The 20,533-nt window shown below is 40.4% G+C and overlaps 1 protein-coding gene across 1 annotated transcript in view; it reads right to left on the minus strand.

Annotated features, from left to right (window-relative positions):
- LOC117344672 (serine--tRNA ligase-like) overlaps positions 1-20,533 on the minus strand; it is a 34,063-nt gene that overhangs the window by 3,290 nt on the left and 10,240 nt on the right. The window contains exons 14-16 of the mRNA XM_033907502.1: positions 13,469-13,562; positions 8,348-8,455; positions 4,725-4,780 (exon numbers count right to left, since the gene is read on the minus strand). Coding sequence (XP_033763393.1) covers positions 4,725-4,780; positions 8,348-8,455; positions 13,469-13,562 — 258 coding nt within the window. The remainder of the gene's footprint in view (positions 1-4,724; positions 4,781-8,347; positions 8,456-13,468; positions 13,563-20,533) is intronic.

Raw genomic sequence — 20,533 nt, forward strand, 5'->3', positions numbered from 1 at the left:
TAGAATTGTTAACAGATCTTTTAACGCCCAAAATCGACTTTAAAACCATCAAGTGTAGTTTTTCAACCTGTGGCGCAGTGTTATAGCCCCACACTTCACAAGCGTAATTCAGAATACATGATACGTATGTATCAAACAATGACAGTTTTGTATTTTCATTTAATATAAACTTTTTCATTTTACGATTAAGAAGATAATATGATTTTCTGCCTTGTATAGCAATATTATTTTGTGCTATTGTAAACTTACCATTGTAATTAAAAACTAAACCCAAATAACAAAACTGGTCTACTATCTCAATAACTTTACCATCATATATCCATTGTTCATTCGGAAACAAACGCTTATTTTTTCTAAATACCACAATCTTTGTTTTATCTACATTGACGGACAAATTCCATCGATCAGAATATCGTTTCAAGAAGTCAAGCATATTTTGAAGGTCATCAATATCCTCAGAGAACAAAATAGTATCGTCTGCGTACATGATCAAGAAAAGGTTAAGCATCTGTATTTGATAACTTTGACAATTAGATTCAATAAGTTCTGATTCCATATCGTTTACAAACAGGGAAAACATTATCGGCGACAAAGATTCTCCTTGTAATAAACCCACCTCTAGGTCATACATAGGAGATATCTCGCCATGTAATTTTACACAAGATTTTATACTATTATATACAGATTTAATAACATTTAACAAACGTCCTCTCACCCCAGATTTCCAAAGCTTTAGCCATAAATTACCATGTGATATACTATCAAACGCTTTTTTGTAATCAACGAATACACAATACAATCTTTTATTGTTCTGTAATGTTTTAGTTATTAAACTATTAAGGACAAAAATGGCGTCTCTGGTACCACTTCCTGGCTTAAACCCGAATTGAGCATCAGATATGACGCCCTCACTCTTACTCCACTCTAACAGACGCTTATTCAAAAGTGATGTAAATAGTTTAGCTATATGACTAATCAAAGTGATGCCCCTATAATTATTAACGTCATTTTTATCTCCTTTCTTGTGCAAAGGGATGATAACTCCTTCAGACCAAGCTTTAGGAAAATAACCAACGTGTAAAATCGTATTAAATAGTTTCAATAAAACTGGTGCAAAAACATCACTGTACTCAATGAGATATTCATTAAGGATCCCGTCTAGCCCCGGAGACTTACCTCTAGACAACCCCTTAATTGCAGCTAATAATTCTTCAAGGCTAAAAGCATTGTCAAGTTCAGGATATATACACTGATAATCTCTTATTTGATCCAAATTTACTTCAGAACCCTCAACTGTATTATTAGCGATACCTTTAAAATAATCATAAAACTGGTCCAGGCATAAATTACCTACATTTTGACTCTTCCTTTTTGAAAAATGCTTATAAAACGATTTGGGGTCATTTGTCTTTAATATGTTTAACATATCTCCTTCCATTTGGAGATAATTACGTTTTACCTTTGATTCGTAAACCTTATACGTTTTCTTTTGACGAACTAATATTTCTCTGTTGCCAGGGGATCTACAGTTATTAAACGAATGCAATGATTTTTTATACTCATTATATAATCTTTTGCATTTCCTATCAAACCACGGCTTATTTGGCTCTTGAAACTTACGTTTAGTCATCTGGTGGCATGAACAATCACATTTACACACAAATTTCTCATTGACACAAAATTCATCAAAAACAGAATGTATATTGTTCGTCAACAATTCTAAGCATAAATCAATACTTTCTGCAGAATTCTCTAATTCATCTAATGAGGCAGTTATTAAAGATTTATTCTCATCAATTTTTCCAGCAGATTTATATTTTGCCTCTTCTGTCCATAATACTGAACTGACTTTACACCGCTCACTAGTGCCACAACAATTACAAGTATTACTTAATGATGCCGACAAGTTGAAAAACAACGGGGCATGATCAGAAAAGTCACTGAAGTTTCCAACTTTAAAATCCCTCACATCATCCATATGATCGCTATGAGACAGTAAATAATCTATGGTGCTTGTACCTAAAGCGTTATAAAATGTTATTTTACCCTTGCTGTCACCCGGTGTTCGACCATTCATGATTCTAAAATCAGTTGATCTGCACATCTCTAGTAAGCGACGCCCAAATTGATTGACAACTGCATCTTCAGAATTACGAATAAGACTGTAATTTCCATCGTCATATGATATAAAGCTCTCTAAAATGTTATGTATAGAATTCGGCAATACATCAAAGGAAATAAAATCTTTATCCCTACCAGTTCTACTGTTAAAATCCCCTGTAACATAAACGTTACCTAACCCAGTAAACTTTGCAATGTCTGATTCCAATATTTCAAAAATATCAACGTCATAATAATCGTAAAAGGTCGCTCTTTCTGGCGGAATATACACAAAACATATGTATGTGTCAATGTTATTACCCAATAATATACCATCCAATTTAATCCACACGACACTATCAGCTTCAACAGAAACTAGTGAAATGTACTCTTTAATCCAAGGTTTGAATAAGCAAATCATATCCCCTCCCTTACATCTACTTCTCTTGAACGGCGGGAAAAATTCAAACCCATTTACTGAGAAATCATCCTTTACCCAACACTCACTAAGGAAAACTATATCACATCCTTCAAAATTTCCCAAAAAATCATTGTTTACGATTTTATTGCAAAAATCTCTGTGTATATTCCAGGAGCATATCTTAACAGTGGATATGTTCTCCTGTATATCCTATCTGGTGACGACCTTTTCTAACGTCTCATCCTCATCTACACTTCTCCCACGCGATCTTGTGACGTTGTCATATTTGGCGCGTTGAGATGGCGGCTGCCTGGAGGACACTCTCCCATCAGGCGTAGAAGGCTCACGTTGTCTTCTCCTGCTGTATGATGCGCGATCCCTAGTTGCAGAAGATCGAAAAGATGTGCTATCATGGTCCTGCACTCCTGCAGTAACACTGCCGTCATAGAGTTTGCCATCGACAAACATTTTGTCCCTGACGAACTTCACACTATGTCTGCGCTGTCGCAATTCCTTTGCGATGGGATATAATGTTTTACGTACCTCCTCGACGACTTTGGGGAATTGTTCATTAATACCATAAGGCTTGCCCTTTAACCGAAACGCCTTACTCAATACCATGTCATGTTGATGTTGGTATAGGAAACGCGCTACAATAGGTCGAGGTTTGTTACCATGTTGCCTACCGAACCGATGAACGTTGCCGAATTCCAGAACATCGTCGATCCACAGCTCGTTCTGTATAAATTGTCGTACCAATAATTCAGTATGCTCCCCACTAGATTCCTTCAGACCAGAAAACACCAGGTTACATTTCATAGATCTACATTGTAGGTCAGTGACAGCTTCCCTAAGTTCGTCTGCCTGTGCATTCAAATCCTTTGAAACACCGTCGACTTTAACTACACAGTCCTTACACTTAGCATCGACCTTGACAATGCCATCCTTGTTTTTGTCTACAGCTACTTTTATGTCATCATACATGTCACTGATAAATTTAGTACTGTCTTTTAATTCCTGTGTAACCTCAGTAACATCATTGACCTTAACCTCGACCTTTTGAACTCTAACGGAGAGCGAATTTAGCGCCGATTGAATATCATCTATTTTTTTCACCTGGACTTCAATAGCTTTCAATCGAATGTCATCTATCTTTTTGACCTGCGTTTCGATAGCATTCAATCTAGCGTCTATCTTCTTCATGAATACACAAATTTGATCGGATGAAGACATATTGTCAATATAGGTATCATCAAAAAAGACCTTCCTCACGTGACCTAATACCGATGAAACTGACGTGGTCGCGTCGACTTCTACTGGGACAGACATACAATAGAGAAGATAGAAGATACGCAATGAGGCGTGTCAACATACAATGGGCAGGTATACAGGTAAACTCGGTACCTGTGGCTATTTATATACACACAGGTTACAGTCCTTTGTTTTCAAATATACATCAAACGTCAATATTTCAATAATTTTAAGTATGCATATCCAAAACACCTGTTAGACGATGTCACAAGCAGCCATCGGTACCAACCTTATACATTGAATGATAAAGGTGAACATAGGAGTCAAATAGTGCGTGACGACAGGTCGGTCGTACAGGTGAGGTATCCAAACATTGGAAATGAGACACACAGGTATGGTGGCTATAAATAGCCAGATAGAGCTCACGTGCGCGTAGTCTATTGTATTAACAAAACTTCTTGAAAGTCTGGAAAAACGGTATTTAACAACAGGTATTAATACATCATTTGGACCACACAACTTTTACCCATCACTGTGCCAATTTTCAGCAAAAACATAGTCTTATTTCAGGCATGAGGCCGCTGAAGGTCAGGAGCTTCTCTGGCCAGGTGTAACCAGTACCGTCGCCATATTCATTCACCTCCACCACTACCTTACCTGTGTATAGGACTGTACCACTACCTTACCTGTATATAGTTATGTACCACTAACTTACCTGTGTATAGGTCTGTACCACTACCTTACCTGTGTATAGGACTGTACCACTACCTTACCTGTGTATAGGTCTGTACCACTACCTTACCTGTGTATAGGTCTGTACCACTACCTTACCTGTGTATAGGTCTGTACCACTACCTTACCGGTGTATAGGACTGTACCACTACCTTACCTGTGTAAAGTCCTGTACCACTACCTTACCTGTGTTGTGTATAAGACTATAACACTTTCTTACCTGTACTCCAGATGTAGAGCTACCAGTCTAGTGATGTTGGCCCATCTCCCGTGTATCTACAACAGAAAGCGGAAATATGTAAGTTGAGGTATGCTCAATAGAAGGTCGAACAATCAGGGACTGTAAACAGACACACATCTCACTGTACAATAAGGGACTGTAAACAGACACACATCTCACTGTACAATAAGGGACTGTAAACAGACACACATCTCACTGTACAATAAGGGACTGTAAACAGACACACATCTCACTGTACAATAAGGGACTGTAAACAGACACACATCTCACCATACAATAAGGGACTGTAAACAGACACATCTCACTGTACAATAAGGGACTGTAAACAGACACACATCTCACTGTACAATAAGGGACTGTAAACAGACACACATCTCACTGTACAATAAGGGACTGTAAACAGACACACATCTCACGGTACAATAAGGGACTGTAAACAGACACACATCTCACTGTACAATAAGGGACTGTAAACAGACACACATCTCACTGTACAATAAGGGACTGTAAACAGACACATCTCACGGTACAATAAGGGACTGTAAACAGACACACATCTCACTGTACAATAAGGGACTGTAAACAGACACACATCTCACCATACAATAAGGGACTGTAAACAGACACATCTCACTGTACAATAAGGGACTGTAAACAGACACACATCTCACTGTACAATAAGGGACTGTAAACAGACACACATCTCACCATACAATAAGGGACTGTAAACAGACACATCTCACTGTACAATAAGGGACTGTAAACAGACACACATCTCACCATACAATAAGGGACTGTAAACAGACACATCTCACCATACAATAAGGGACTGTAAACAGACACACATCTCACTGTACAATAAGGGATTGTAAACAGACACACATCTCACTGTACAATAAGGGACTGTAAACAGACACACATCTCACGGTACAATAAGGGACTGTAAACAGACACACATCTCACTGTACAATAAGGGACTGTAAACAGACACACATCTCACTGTACAATAAGGGACTGTAAACAGACACATCTCACTGTACAATAAGGGACTGTAAACAGACACACATCTCACTGTACAATAAGGGACTGTAAACAGACACACATCTCACTGTACAATAAGGGACTGTAAACAGACACACATCTCACTGTACAATAAGGGACTGTAAACAGACACACATCTCACTGTACAATAAGGGACTGTAAACAGACACATCTCACTGTACAATAAGGGACTGTAAACAGACACATCTCACTGTACAATAAGGGACTGTAAACAGACACACATCTCACCATACAATAAGGGACTGTAAACAGACACATCTCACTGTACAATAAGGGACTGTAAACAGACACACATCTCACTGTACAATAAGGGACTGTAAACAGACACACATCTCACTGTACAATAAGGGACTGTAAACAGACACATCTCACTGTACAATAAGGGACTGTAAACAGACACACATCTCACTGTACAATAAGGGATTGTAAACAGACACACATCTCACTGTACAATAAGGGACTGTAAACAGACACACATCTCACTGTACAATAAGGGACTGTAAACAGACACATCTCACTGTACAATAAGGGACTGTAAACAGACACACATCTCACTGTACAATAAGGGACTGTAAACAGACACACATCTCACTGTACAATAAGGGACTGTAAACAGACACACATCTCACTGTACAATAAGGGACTGTAAACAGACACATCTCACGGTACAATAAGGGACTGTAAACAGACACACATCTCACTGTACAATAAGGGACTGTAAACAGACACACATCTCACCATACAATAAGGGACTGTAAACAGACACATCTCACTGTACAATAAGGGACTGTAAACAGACACACATCTCACTGTACAATAAGGGACTGTAAACAGACACACATCTCACCATACAATAAGGGACTGTAAACAGACACATCTCACTGTACAATAAGGGACTGTAAACAGACACACATCTCACCATACAATAAGGGACTGTAAACAGACACATCTCACCATACAATAAGGGACTGTAAACAGACACACATCTCACTGTACAATAAGGGATTGTAAACAGACACACATCTCACTGTACAATAAGGGACTGTAAACAGACACACATCTCACGGTACAATAAGGGACTGTAAACAGACACACATCTCACGGTACAATAAGGGACTGTAAACAGACACACATCTCACTGTACAATAAGGGACTGTAAACAGACACACATCTCACTGTACAATAAGGGACTGTAAACAGACACACATCTCACTGTACAATAAGGGACTGTAAACAGACACACATCTCACTGTACAATAAGGGACTGTAAACAGACACACATCTCACTGTACAATAAGGGACTGTAAACAGACACACATCTCACTGTACAATAAGGGACTGTAAACAGACACACATCTCACTGTACAATAAGGGACTGTAAACAGACACATCTCACTGTACAATAAGGGACTGTAAACAGACACACATCTCACTGTACAATAAGGGACTGTAAACAGACACACATCTCACTGTACAATAAGGGACTGTAAACAGACACACATCTCACTGTACAATAAGGGACTGTAAACAGACACACATCTCACTGTACAATAAGGGACTGTAAACAGACACATCTCACTGTACAATAAGGGACTGTAAACAGACACATCTCACTGTACAATAAGGGACTGTAAACAGACACACATCTCACCATACAATAAGGGACTGTAAACAGACACATCTCACTGTACAATAAGGGACTGTAAACAGACACACATCTCACTGTACAATAAGGGACTGTAAACAGACACACATCTCACTGTACAATAAGGGACTGTAAACAGACACATCTCACTGTACAATAAGGGACTGTAAACAGACACACATCTCACTGTACAATAACGGACTGTAAACAGACACACATCTCACTGTACAATATGGGACTGTAAACAGACACACATCTCACTGTACAATAAGGGATTGTAAACAAACACACATCTCACGGTACAATAACGGACTGTAAACAGACACACATCTCACAGTACAATAAGGGACTGTAAACAGACACACATCTCACTGTACAATAAGGGACTGTAAACAGACACACATCTCACTGTACAATAAGGGACAGTAAACAGACACACATCTCACTGTACAATATGGGACTGTAAACGGACACACATCTCACTGTACAATAAGGGACTGTAAACAGACACACATCTCACTGTACAATAAGGGACTGTAAACAGACACACATCTCACTGTACAATAAGGGACTGTAAACAGACACACATCTCACTGTACAATAAGGGACTGTAAACAGACACACATCTCACTGTACAATAAGGGACTGTAAACAGACACACATCTCACTGTACAATAAGGGACTGTAAACAGACACACATCTCACTGTACAATAAGGGACTGTAAACAGACACACATCTCACTGTACAATAAGGGACAGTACACAGACACACATCTCACTGTACAATAAGGGACTGTAAACAGACACACATCTCACTGTACAATAAGGGACAGTACACAGACACACATCTCACTGTACAATAAGGGACTGTAAACAAACAGTATCTCATACTTACTGTGTAAATAGGTCTTGACTTGGACACATGATGCTTTTTTAGATTTCCACTCTGTCGGAACATGAGTCGTCTGCTGAGGTAATCTCCATAGCATGATAAAGACCCTACCTGTAACATAACCAGTCATTTAACTATGTACAGAACGGTAGGAACACTTAACAAGTCATGTTACTATGTACAGAACGGTAGGAACACATAACCAGTCATGTTACGATGTACAGACGATGGGAACACATAACCAGTCATGTTACGATGTAGAGAACGGTGGGAACACATAACCAGTCATGTTACTATGTACAGAACGGTAGGAACACATAACCAGTCATGTTACTATGTAGAGAACGGTAGGAACACATAACCAGTCATGTTACGATGTAGAGAACGGTTGGAACACTTAACAAATCATGTTACTATGTACAGAACGGTAGGAACACATAACCAGTCATGTTACTATGTAGAGAACGGTAGGAACACATAACCAGTCATGTTACGATGTAGAGAACGGTGGAAACACATAACCAGTCATGTTACTATGTACAGAACGGTAGGAACACATAACCAGTCATGTTACTATGTACAGAACGGTTGGAACACTTAACAAATCATGTTACTATGTACAGAACGGTAGGAACACTTAACAAATCATGTTAATATGTATAGACGATGGGAACACATAACCAGTCATGTTACTATGTATAGAATGAAAGGAACGCATAACCAGTCATGTAACTATGTACAGAACAGTAGGAACACTTAACAAGTCATGTTACTATGTACAGAACGGTAGGAACACATAACCAGTCATGTTACTATGTACAGACGATGGGAACACATAACCAGTCATGTTACGATGTAGAGAACGGTGGGAACACATAACCAGTCATGTTACTATGTACAGAACGGTAGGAACAAATAACCAGTCATGTTACTATGTACAGAACGGTAGGAACACTTAACAAATCATGTTACTATGTACAGAACGGTAGGAACACTTAACAAATCATGTTACTACATTGTATATATAGACGATGGGAACACATAACCAGTCATGTTACTATGTATAGACGATGGGAAGACATAACCAGTCATGTTACTATGTATAGAATGATGGGAACACATAACCAGTCATGTTACTATGTATAGACGATGGGAACACATAACCAGTCATGTTACTATGTATAGACGATGGGAACACAAAACCAGTCATGTTACTATGTATAGACGATGGGAACACATAACAAATCATGTTACTATGTATAGACGATGGGAACACATAACCAGTCATGTTACTATGTATAGACGATGGGAACACATAACCAGTCATGTTACTATGTATAGACGATGGGAACACATAACCAGTCATGTTACCATGTATAGACGATGGGAACACATAACCAGTCATGTTACCATGTATAGAATGAAAGGAACACATAACCAGTCATGTTACTATGTACAGAATGGTGGGAACACATATAGCCAGTCATGTTACTATGTATAGACGATGGGAACACATAACCAGTCATGTTACTATGTACAGAACGGTAGGAACACATAACCAGTCATGTTACTATGTACAGAACGGTGGGAACATATAACCAGTCATGTTACTATGTATAGACGATGGGAACACATAACCAGTCATGTTACTATGTACAGAATGGTGGGAACACATAACCAGTCATGTTACTATGTATAGACGATGGGAACACATAACCAGTCATGTTACTATGTATAGAATGGTGGGAACACATAACCAGTCATGTTACTATGTAAAGAATGGTGGGAACACATAACCAGTCATGTTACTATGTACAGAATGATGGGAACACATAACCAGTCATGTTCCTATGTATAGAATGGTGGGAACATATAACCAGTCATGTTACTAGGTATAGACGATGGGAACACAAAACCAGTCATGTTACTATGTACAGAATGGTGGGAATACATAACCAGTCATGTTATTATGTATAGACGATGTGAACACATTACCAGTCATGTTACTATGTATAGACGATGGGAACACATAACCAGTCATGTTACTATGTATAGAATGGTGGGAACACATAACCAGTCATGTTACTATGTATAGAGGATGGGAACACATAACCAGTCATGTCACTATGTACAGAACGGTGGGAACACATAACCAGTCATGTTCCTATGTATAGAATGGTGGGAACATATAACCAGTCATGTTACTATGTATAGACGATGGGAACACATAGCCAGTCATGTTACTATGTATAGACGATGGGAACACATAACCAGTCATGTTACTATGTATAGACGATGGGAACACATAACCAGTCATTTTACTATGTATAGACGATGGGAACACATAACCAGTCATGTTACTATGTACAGACGATGGGAACACATAACCAGTCATGTTACTATGTATAGAATGGTGGGAACACATAATCAGTCCTGTTACTATGTATAGACGATGGGAACACATAACCAGTCATGTTACTATGTATAGACGATGGGAACACATAACCAGTCATGTTACTATGTATTGACGATGGGAACACATAACCAGTCATGTTACTATGTATAGACGATGGGAACACATAACCAGTCATGTTACTATGTATAGACGATGGGAACACATAACCAGTCATGTTACTATGTATAGAACAATGGGAACACATAACCAGTCATGTTACTATGTACAGAATGGTGGGAACACATAACCAGTCCTGTTACTATGTATAGAATGGTGGGAACACATAACCAGTCATGTTACTATGTATAGACGATGGGAACACATAACCAGTCATGTTACTATGTATAGACGATGGGAACACATAACCAGTCATGTTACTATGTATAGACGATGGGAACACATAACCAGTCATGTTACTATGTATAGAATGGTGGGAACACATAACCAGTCATGTTACTATGTAAAGACGATGGGAACACATAACCAGTCCTGTTACTATGTATAGACGATGGGAACACATAACCAGTCATGTTACTATGTACAGAATGGTGAGAACACATAACCAGTCATGTTACTATGTATAAAATGGTGGGAACACATAGCCAGTCATGTTACTATGTATAGACGATGGGAACACATAACCAGTCATGTTACTATGTATAGACGATGGGAACACATAACCAGTCATGTTACTATGTATAGAATGATGGGAACACATAACCAGTCATAATACTATGTATAGACGATGGGAACACATAACCAGTCATGTTACTATGTATAGACGATGGGAACACATAACCAGTCCTGTTACTATGTATAGAATGATCGGAACACATAACCAGTCATGTTACTATGTATAGACGATGGGAACACATAACCAGTCATGTTACCATGTATAGACGATGGGAACACATAACCAGTCATGTTACTAAGTATAGAAAGGTGGGAACACATAACCAGTCATGTTACTATGTATAGACGATGGGAACACATAACCAGTCATGTTACTATGTATAGAAAGGTGGGAACACATAGCCAGTCATGTTACTATGTATAGACGATGGGAACACATAATCAGTCATGTTACTATGTATAGACGATGGGAACACATAACCAGTCATGTTACTATGTATAGACGATGGGAACACATAACCAGTCATGTTACTATGTATAGACGATGGGAACACATAACCAGTCATGTTACTATGTATAGACGATGGGAACACATAACCAGTCACGTTACTATGTATAGAATGGTGGGAACACATAACCAGTCATGTTACTATGTATAGACGATGGGAACACATAACCAGTCCTGTTACTATGTATAGAATGGTGGGAACACATAGCCAGTTATGTAACTATGTAAACAAGAGGCCCAATGGGCCTGTATCGCTCACCTGGCTCTATAGCAAATCTGCAGTTGATTGAGGTCATTTCTACAGATACTATGCTGATAACAACTTTATTCAAATATCAGGGTAAGCTAGGTTTATTCATGCTAATATATTTTTTAGTCCTTCATTCCAGCATACTATTGGCCTAAGATCGGGTCTTGGCTCTTGGCTCTAAGCATGCTACAGACAGGCCCAATATCAAGTCCCTCGGCCTCTTGGTTATTGAGAAGAAGTCTTTTAAAGATTTTAACCTATTTGACCCATGTGACCTTGAATGAAGGTCAAGGTCATCTATTTGAACAAACTTGGTAGCCCTTCACCCAAGCGTGCTACAGGCCCAATATCAAGTCCCTGGGCCTATTGGTTATTGAGAAGAAGTCATTTGAAGGTTATAGCCTATTTGACCCATGTGACCTTGAATGAAGGTCAAGGTCATTTATTCTGACAAACTTGGTAGCCCTTCAACCGAGCATGCTACAGGCCCAATATCAAGTCCCTGGGCCTCTTGGTTATTGAAAAGAAGTGGTTTGAAAATTATAGCCTATTTGACCCATGTGACCTTGAATGAAAGTAAAGTTGTTTGAAGATTATAGTGTATTTGACCCATGTGACCTTGAATGAAGGTCAAGGTCATTTATTTTAACAAACTTGGTAGCCCTTCACCCCAGCATGCTACATGCCTAATATCAAGTCCCTGGGCCTCTTGGTTATTGAAAAGAAGTCGTTTGAAGATTATAGCGTATTTGACCCCTGTGACCTTGAATGAAGGTCAAGGTCATTTATTTGAACAAACTTGGTAGCCCTTCACCCCAGCATGCTACAGGCCCACTATGAAGTTCCTGGGCCTCTTGGTTATTGAGAAGTTTAAATGAAAAAGTTGACGCCGGATGGACTGACGGACGACGGATGCCGCACCATGGCATAAGCTCACTTGCCCTTCGGCCAGGTGAGCTAAAAAACGGTGGGAACACAAAACCAGCCATGAAATTATGTATAGAACAGTGAGAACAAACAACTGATATATATCTTATATCAAACAGACGATGGTGTGTAAAGGGGAGATAACTCTACACTGACAAACTCCACGTACAAATCTACTTTCTTGTATTAGACTGATGGTGTGTAAAGGGGAGATAACTCTACACTAATAAACTACAGGATACAAATCTATTTTCTTATATTAAACAGACGATGGTGTTAAGGGGAGATAACTACCCAGATAAACTACATCATATAACTCTAATTAGCCAGGATATTACAATAGATAATCACCTCGACATATCTCTGCAGACTCGGTGACCAGAACTGAACCTCCGTCCTCTTCCTCTCTGAGCTGTGTAGGGAGTGAGCAGGCACTAGGACCATTCTGTAACAGATGTTTATGGCTGTGAGATCTCTGTGATACGTGTCAAAAGTTACTGTATAGTGGTTGTATAGGGGTATACCTAGATGGGATGTCCAGACGTATTGTATAGTGGTTGTATAGAGGTGTACCTGGATGGGATGTCCAGACGTACTGTATAGTGGTTGTATAGGGATGTACCTGGATGGGATGTCCAGACATATTGTATAGTGGTTGTATAGAGGTATACCTGGATGGGATGTCCAGACATATTGTATAGTGGTTGTATAGAGGTATACCTGGATGGGATGTCCAGACATACTGTATAGTGGTTGTATAGAGGTATACCTGGATGGGATGTCCAGACATATTGTATAGTGGTTGTATAGAGGTATACCTGGATGGGATGTCCAGACATATTGTATAGTGGTTGTATAGAGGTATACCTGGATGGGATGTCCAGACGTACTGTATAGTGGTTGTATAGGAATGTACCTGGATGGGATGTCCAGACATATTGTATAGTGGTTGTATAGGGGTGTACCTGGATGGGATGTCCAGACATATTGTATAGTGGTTGTATAGAGGTATACCTGGATGGGATGTCCAGACGTACTGTATAGTGGTTGTATAGGAATGTACCTGGATGGGATGTCCAGACATATTGTATAGTGGTTGTATAGGGGTGTACCTGGATGGGATGTCCAGACATATTGTATAGTGGTTGTATAGAGGTATACCTGGATGGGATGTCCAGACGTACTGTATAGTGGTTGTATAGGAATGTACCTGGATGGGATGTCCAGACATATTGTATAGTGGTTGTATAGGGGTGTACCTGGATGGGATGTCCAGACATATTGTATAGTGGTTGTATAGGGGTGTACCTGGATGGGATGTCCAGACATATTGTATAGTGGTTGTATAGAGGTGTACCTGGATGGGATGTCCAGACATATTGTATAGTGGTTGTATAGGGGTGTACCTGGATGGGATGTCCAGACATATTGTATAGTGGTTGTATAGAGGTATACCTAGATGGGATGTCCAGAAATATTGTATAGTGGTTGTATAGGAATGTACCTGGATGGGATGTCCAGACATATTGTATAGTGGTTGTATAGAGGTATACCTGGATGGGATGTCCAGACATATTGTATAGTGGTTGTATAGGAATGTACCTGGATGGGATGTCCAGACATATTGTATAGTGGTTGTATAGAGGTATACCTGGATGGGATGTCCAGACGTACTGTATAGTGGTTGTATAGGAATGTACCTGGATGGGATGTCCAGACATATTGTATAGTGGTTGTATAGGGGTGTACCTGGATGGGATGTCCAGACATATTGTATAGTGGTTGTATAGGGGTGTACCTGGATGGGATGTCCAGACATATTGTATAGTGGTTGTATAGAGGTATACCTAGATGGGATGTCCAGACATATTGTATAGTGGTTGTATAGAGGTGTACCTGGATGGGATGTCCAGACATATTGTATAGTGGTTGTATAGGGGTGTACCTGGATGGGATGTCCAGACATATTGTATAGTGGTTGTATAGAGGTATACCTGGATGGGATGTCCAGACGTACTGTATAGTGGTTGTATAGGAATGTACCTGGATGGGATGTCCAGACATATTGTATAGTGGTTGTATAGGGGTGTACCTGGATGGGATGTCCAGACATATTGTATAGTGGTTGTATAGGGGTGTACCTGGATGGGATGTCCAGACATATTGTATAGTGGTTGTATAGAGGTATACCTGGATGGGATGTCCAGACGTACTGTATAGTGGTTGTATAGGAATGTACCTGGATGGGATGTCCAGACATATTGTATAGTGGTTGTATAGAGGTGTACCTGGATGGGATGTGCAGACATATTGTATAGTGGTTGTATAGGGGTGTACCTGGATGGGATGTCCAGACATATTGTATAGTGGTTGTATAGGGGTGTACCTGGATGGGATGTCCAGACATATTGTATAGTGGTTGTATAGAGGTGTACCTGGATGGGATGTCCAGACATATTGTATAGTGGTTGTATAGGGGTATACCTGGATGGGATGTCCAGACATACTGTATAGTGGTTGTATAGAGGTATACCTGGATGGGATGTCCAGACGTACTGTATAGTGGTTGTATAGGGATGTACCTGGATGGGATGTCCAGACATATTGTATAGTGGTTGTATAGAGGTGTACCTGGATGGGATGTCCAGACATATTGTATAGTGGTTGTATAGGGGTGTACCTGGATGGGATGTCCAGACATATTGTATAGTGGTTGTATAGGGGTGTACCTGGATGGGATGTGCAGACATATTGTATAGTGGTTGTATAGAGGTATACCTGGATGGGATGTCCAGACATATTGCATAGTGGTTGTATAGACATATTGTATAATGGTTGTATAGAGGTATACCTGGATGGGATGTCCAGACACATTGTATAGTGGTTGTATAGAGGTATACCTGGATGGGATGTCCAGACATATTGTATAGTGGTTGTATAGAGGTATACCTGGATGGGATGTCCAGACATATTATATAGTGGTTGTATAGGGGTGTACCTGAATGGGATGTCCAGACATACTGTATAGTGGTTGTATAGAGGTGTACCTGGATGGGATGTCCAGACATATTATATAGTGGTTGTATAGAGGTGTATCTGGATGGGATGTCCAGACATATTGTATAGTGGTTGTATAGAGGTATACCTGGATGGGATGTCCAGACATATTGTATAGTGGTTGTATAGAGGTGTACCTGGCTGGGATGTCCAGACATACTACTGTATAGTGGTTGTATAGGGGTGTACCTGGATGGGATGTCCAGACATATTGTATAGTGGTTGTATAGAGGTGTACCTAGATGGGATGTCCAGACGTACTGTATAGTGGTTGTATAGGGATGTACCTGGATGGGATGTCCAGACATATTGTATAGTGGTTGTATAGAGGTATACCTGGATGGGATGTCCAGACATATTGTATAGTGGTTGTATAGAGGTATACCTGGATGGGATGTCCAGACATACTGTATAGTGGTTGTATAGAGGTATACCTGGATGGGATGTCCAGACATATTGTATAATGGTTGTATAGAGGTGTACCTGGATGGGATGTCCAGACACATTGTATAGTGGTTGTATAGACGTATACCTGGATGGGATGTCCAGACACATTGTATAGTGGTTGTATAGAGGTGTACCTGGATGGGATGTCCAGACATATTGTATAGTGGTTGTATAGAGGTATACCTGGATGGGATGTCCAGACATATTGTATAGTGGTTGTATAGAGGTGTACCTGGATGGGATGTCCAGACACATTGTATAGTGGTTGTATAGAGGTATACCTGGATGGGATGTCCAGACATATTGTATAGTGGTTGTATAGGGATGTACCTGGATGGGATGTCCAGACATATTGTATAGTGGTTGTATAGAGGTATACCTGGATGGGATGTCCAGACATATTGTATAGTGGTTGTATAGAGGTATACCTGGATGGGATGTCCAGACATACTGTATAGTGGTTGTATAGAGGTATACCTGGATGGGATGTCCAGACATATTGTATAATGGTTGTATAGAGGTGTACCTGGATGGGATGTCCAGACACATTGTATAGTGGTTGTATAGAGGTATACCTGGATGGGATGTCCAGACACATTGTATAGTGGTTGTATAGAGGTATACCTGGATGGGATGTCCAGACATATTGTATAGTGGTTGTATAGGGGTGTACCTGGATGTCCAGACATATTGTATAGTGGTTGTATAGGGGTATACCTGGATGGGATGTCCAGACATATTGTATAGTGGTTGTATAGGGGTGTACCTGGATGGGATGTCCAGACATATTGTATAGTGGTTGTATAGGGGTGTACCTGGATGGGATGTCCAGACATATTGTATAGTGGTTGTATAGGGGTGTACCTGGATGGGATGTCCAGACATATTGTATAGTGGTTGTATAGGGGTGTACCTGGATGGGATGTCCAGACATATTGTATAGTGGTTGTATAGAGGTATACCTGGATGGGATGTGCAGACATATTGTATAGTGGTTGTATAGAGGTGTACCTGGATGGGATGTCCAGACATACTGTATAGTGGTTGTATAGGGGTGTACCTGGATGGGATGTCCAGACATAATGTATAGTGGTTGTATAGGGTGTACCTGGATGGGATGTCCAGACATATTGTATAGTGGTTGTATAGAGGTGTACCTGGATGGGATGTCCAGACATATTGTATAGTGGTTGTATAGAGGTGTACCTGGATGGGATGTCCAGACATATTGTATAGTGGTTGTATAGGGTGTACCTGGATGGGATGTCCAGACATATTGTATAGTGGTTGTATAGAGGTGTACCTGGATGGGATGTCCAGACATATTGTATAGTGGTTGTATAGAGGTGTACCTGGATGGGATGTCCAGACATACTGTATAGTGGTTGTATAGAGGTGTACCTGGATGGGATGTCCAGACATATTGTATAGTGGTTGTATAGGGGTGTACCTGGATGGGATGTCCAGACATATTGTATAGTGGTTGTATAGAGGTGTACCTGGATGGGATGTCCAGACATATTGTATAGTGGTTGTATAGAGGTGTACCTGGATGGGATGTCCAGACATATTGTATAGTGGTTGTATAGAGGTGTACCTGGATGGGATGTCCAGACACATTGTATAGTGGTTGTATAGAGGTATACCTGGATGGGATGTCCAGACATACTGTATAGTGGTTGTATAGGGATGTACCTGGATGGGATGTCCAGACATATTGTATAGTGGTTGTATAGTGGTTGTATAGGGGTGTACCTGGATGGGATGTCCAGACATATTGTATAGTGGTTGTATAGAGGTGTACTGGGATGGGATGTCCAGACATATTGTATAGTGGTTGTATAGAGGTGTACCTGGATGGGATGTCCAGACATACTGTATAGTGGTTGTATAGAGGTGTACTGGGATGGGATGTCCAGACATATTGTATAGTGGTTGTATAGAGGTGTACCTGGATGGGATGTCCAGACATATTGCATAGTGGTTGTATAGACATATTGTATAATGGTTGTATAGAGGTATACCTGGATGGGATGTCCAGACACATTGTATAGTGGTTGTATAGAGGTATACCTGGATGGGATGTCCAGACATATTGTATAGTGGTTGTATAGAGGTGTACCTGGCTGGGATGTCCAGACATACTACTGTATAGTGGTTGTATAGGGGTGTACCTGGATGGGATGTCCAGACATATTGTATAGTGGTTGTATAGGGGTGTACCTGGATGGGATGTCCAGACATATTGTATAGTGGTTGTATAGAGGTGTACCTGGCTGGGATGTCCAGACATACTACTGTATAGTGGTTGTATAGGGGTGTACCTGGATGGGATGTCCAGACATATTGTATAGTGGTTGTATAGGGGTGTACCTGGATGGGATGTCCAGACATATTGTATAGTGGTTGTATAGAGGTGTACCTAGATGGGATGTCCAGACGTACTGTATAGTGGTTGTATAGGAATGTACCTGAATGGGATGTCCAGACATACTGTATAGTGGTTGTATAGAGGTGTACCTGGATGGGATGTCCAGACGTACTGTATAGTGGTTGTATAGGAATGTACCTGAATGGGATGTCCAGACATACTGTATAGTGGTTGTATAGAGGTGTACCTGGGATGGGATGTCCAGACATATTGTATAGTGGTTGTATAGAGGTGTACCTGGATGGGATGTCCAGACATATTGTATAGTGGTTGTATAGAGGTATACCTGGATGGGATGTCCAGACATATTGTATAGTGGTTGTATAGGGGTGTACCTGGATGGGATGTCCAGACATATTGTATAGTGGTTGTATAGAGGTGTACCTGGATGGGATGTCCAGACATACTGTATAGTGGTTGTATAGGGGTGTACCTGGATGGGATGTCCAGACATATTGTATAGTGGTTGTATAGGGGTGTACCTGGATGGGATGTCCAGACATATTGTATAGTGGTTGTATAGAGGTGTACCTAGATGGGATGTCCAGACGTACTGTATAGTGGTTGTATAGGGATGTACCTGGATGGGATGTCCAGACATACTGTATAGTGGTTGTATAGGGGTGTACCTGGATGGGATGTCCAGACATATTGTATAGTGGTTGTATAGGGGTGTACCTGGATGGGATGTCCAGACATATTGTATAGTGGTTGTATAGAGGTGTACCTGGCTGGGATGTCCAGACATACTACTGTATAGTGGTTGTATAGGGGTGTACCTGGATGGGATGTCCAGACATATTGTATAGTGGTTGTATAGGGGTGTACCTGGATGGGATGTCCAGACATATTGTATAGTGGTTGTATAGAGGTGTACCTAGATGGGATGTCCAGACGTACTGTATAGTGGTTGTATAGGAATGTACCTGGATGGGATGTCCAGACATACTGTATAGTGGTTGTATAGGGGTGTACCTGGATGGGATGTCCAGACATAATGTATAGTGGTTGTATAGGGGTGTACCTGGATGGGATGTCCAGACATATTGTATAGTGGTTGTATAGAGGTGTACCTAGATGGGATGTCCAGACGTACTGTATAGTGGTTGTATAGGAATGTACCTGGATGGGATGTCCAGACATACTGTATAGTGGTTGTATAGGGGTGTACCTGGATGGGATGTCCAGACATAATGTATAGTGGTTGTATAGGGGTGTACCTAGATGGGATGTCCAGACATACTGTATAGTGGTTGTATAGAGGTGTACTGGGATGGGATGTCCAGACATATTGTATAGTGGTTGTATAGAGGTGTACCTAGATGGGATGTCCAGACGTACTGTATAGTGGTTGTATAGGAATGTACCTGAATGGGATGTCCAGACATACTGTATAGTGGTTGTATAGAGGTGTACCTGGATGGGATGTCCAGACATACTGTATAGTGGTAGTATAGACATATTGTATAATGGTTGTATAG

Source organism: Pecten maximus, chromosome 2, assembly GCF_902652985.1.
Source record: "Pecten maximus chromosome 2, xPecMax1.1, whole genome shotgun sequence".
Taxonomy (NCBI): Eukaryota; Metazoa; Mollusca; class Bivalvia; order Pectinida; family Pectinidae; genus Pecten; species Pecten maximus.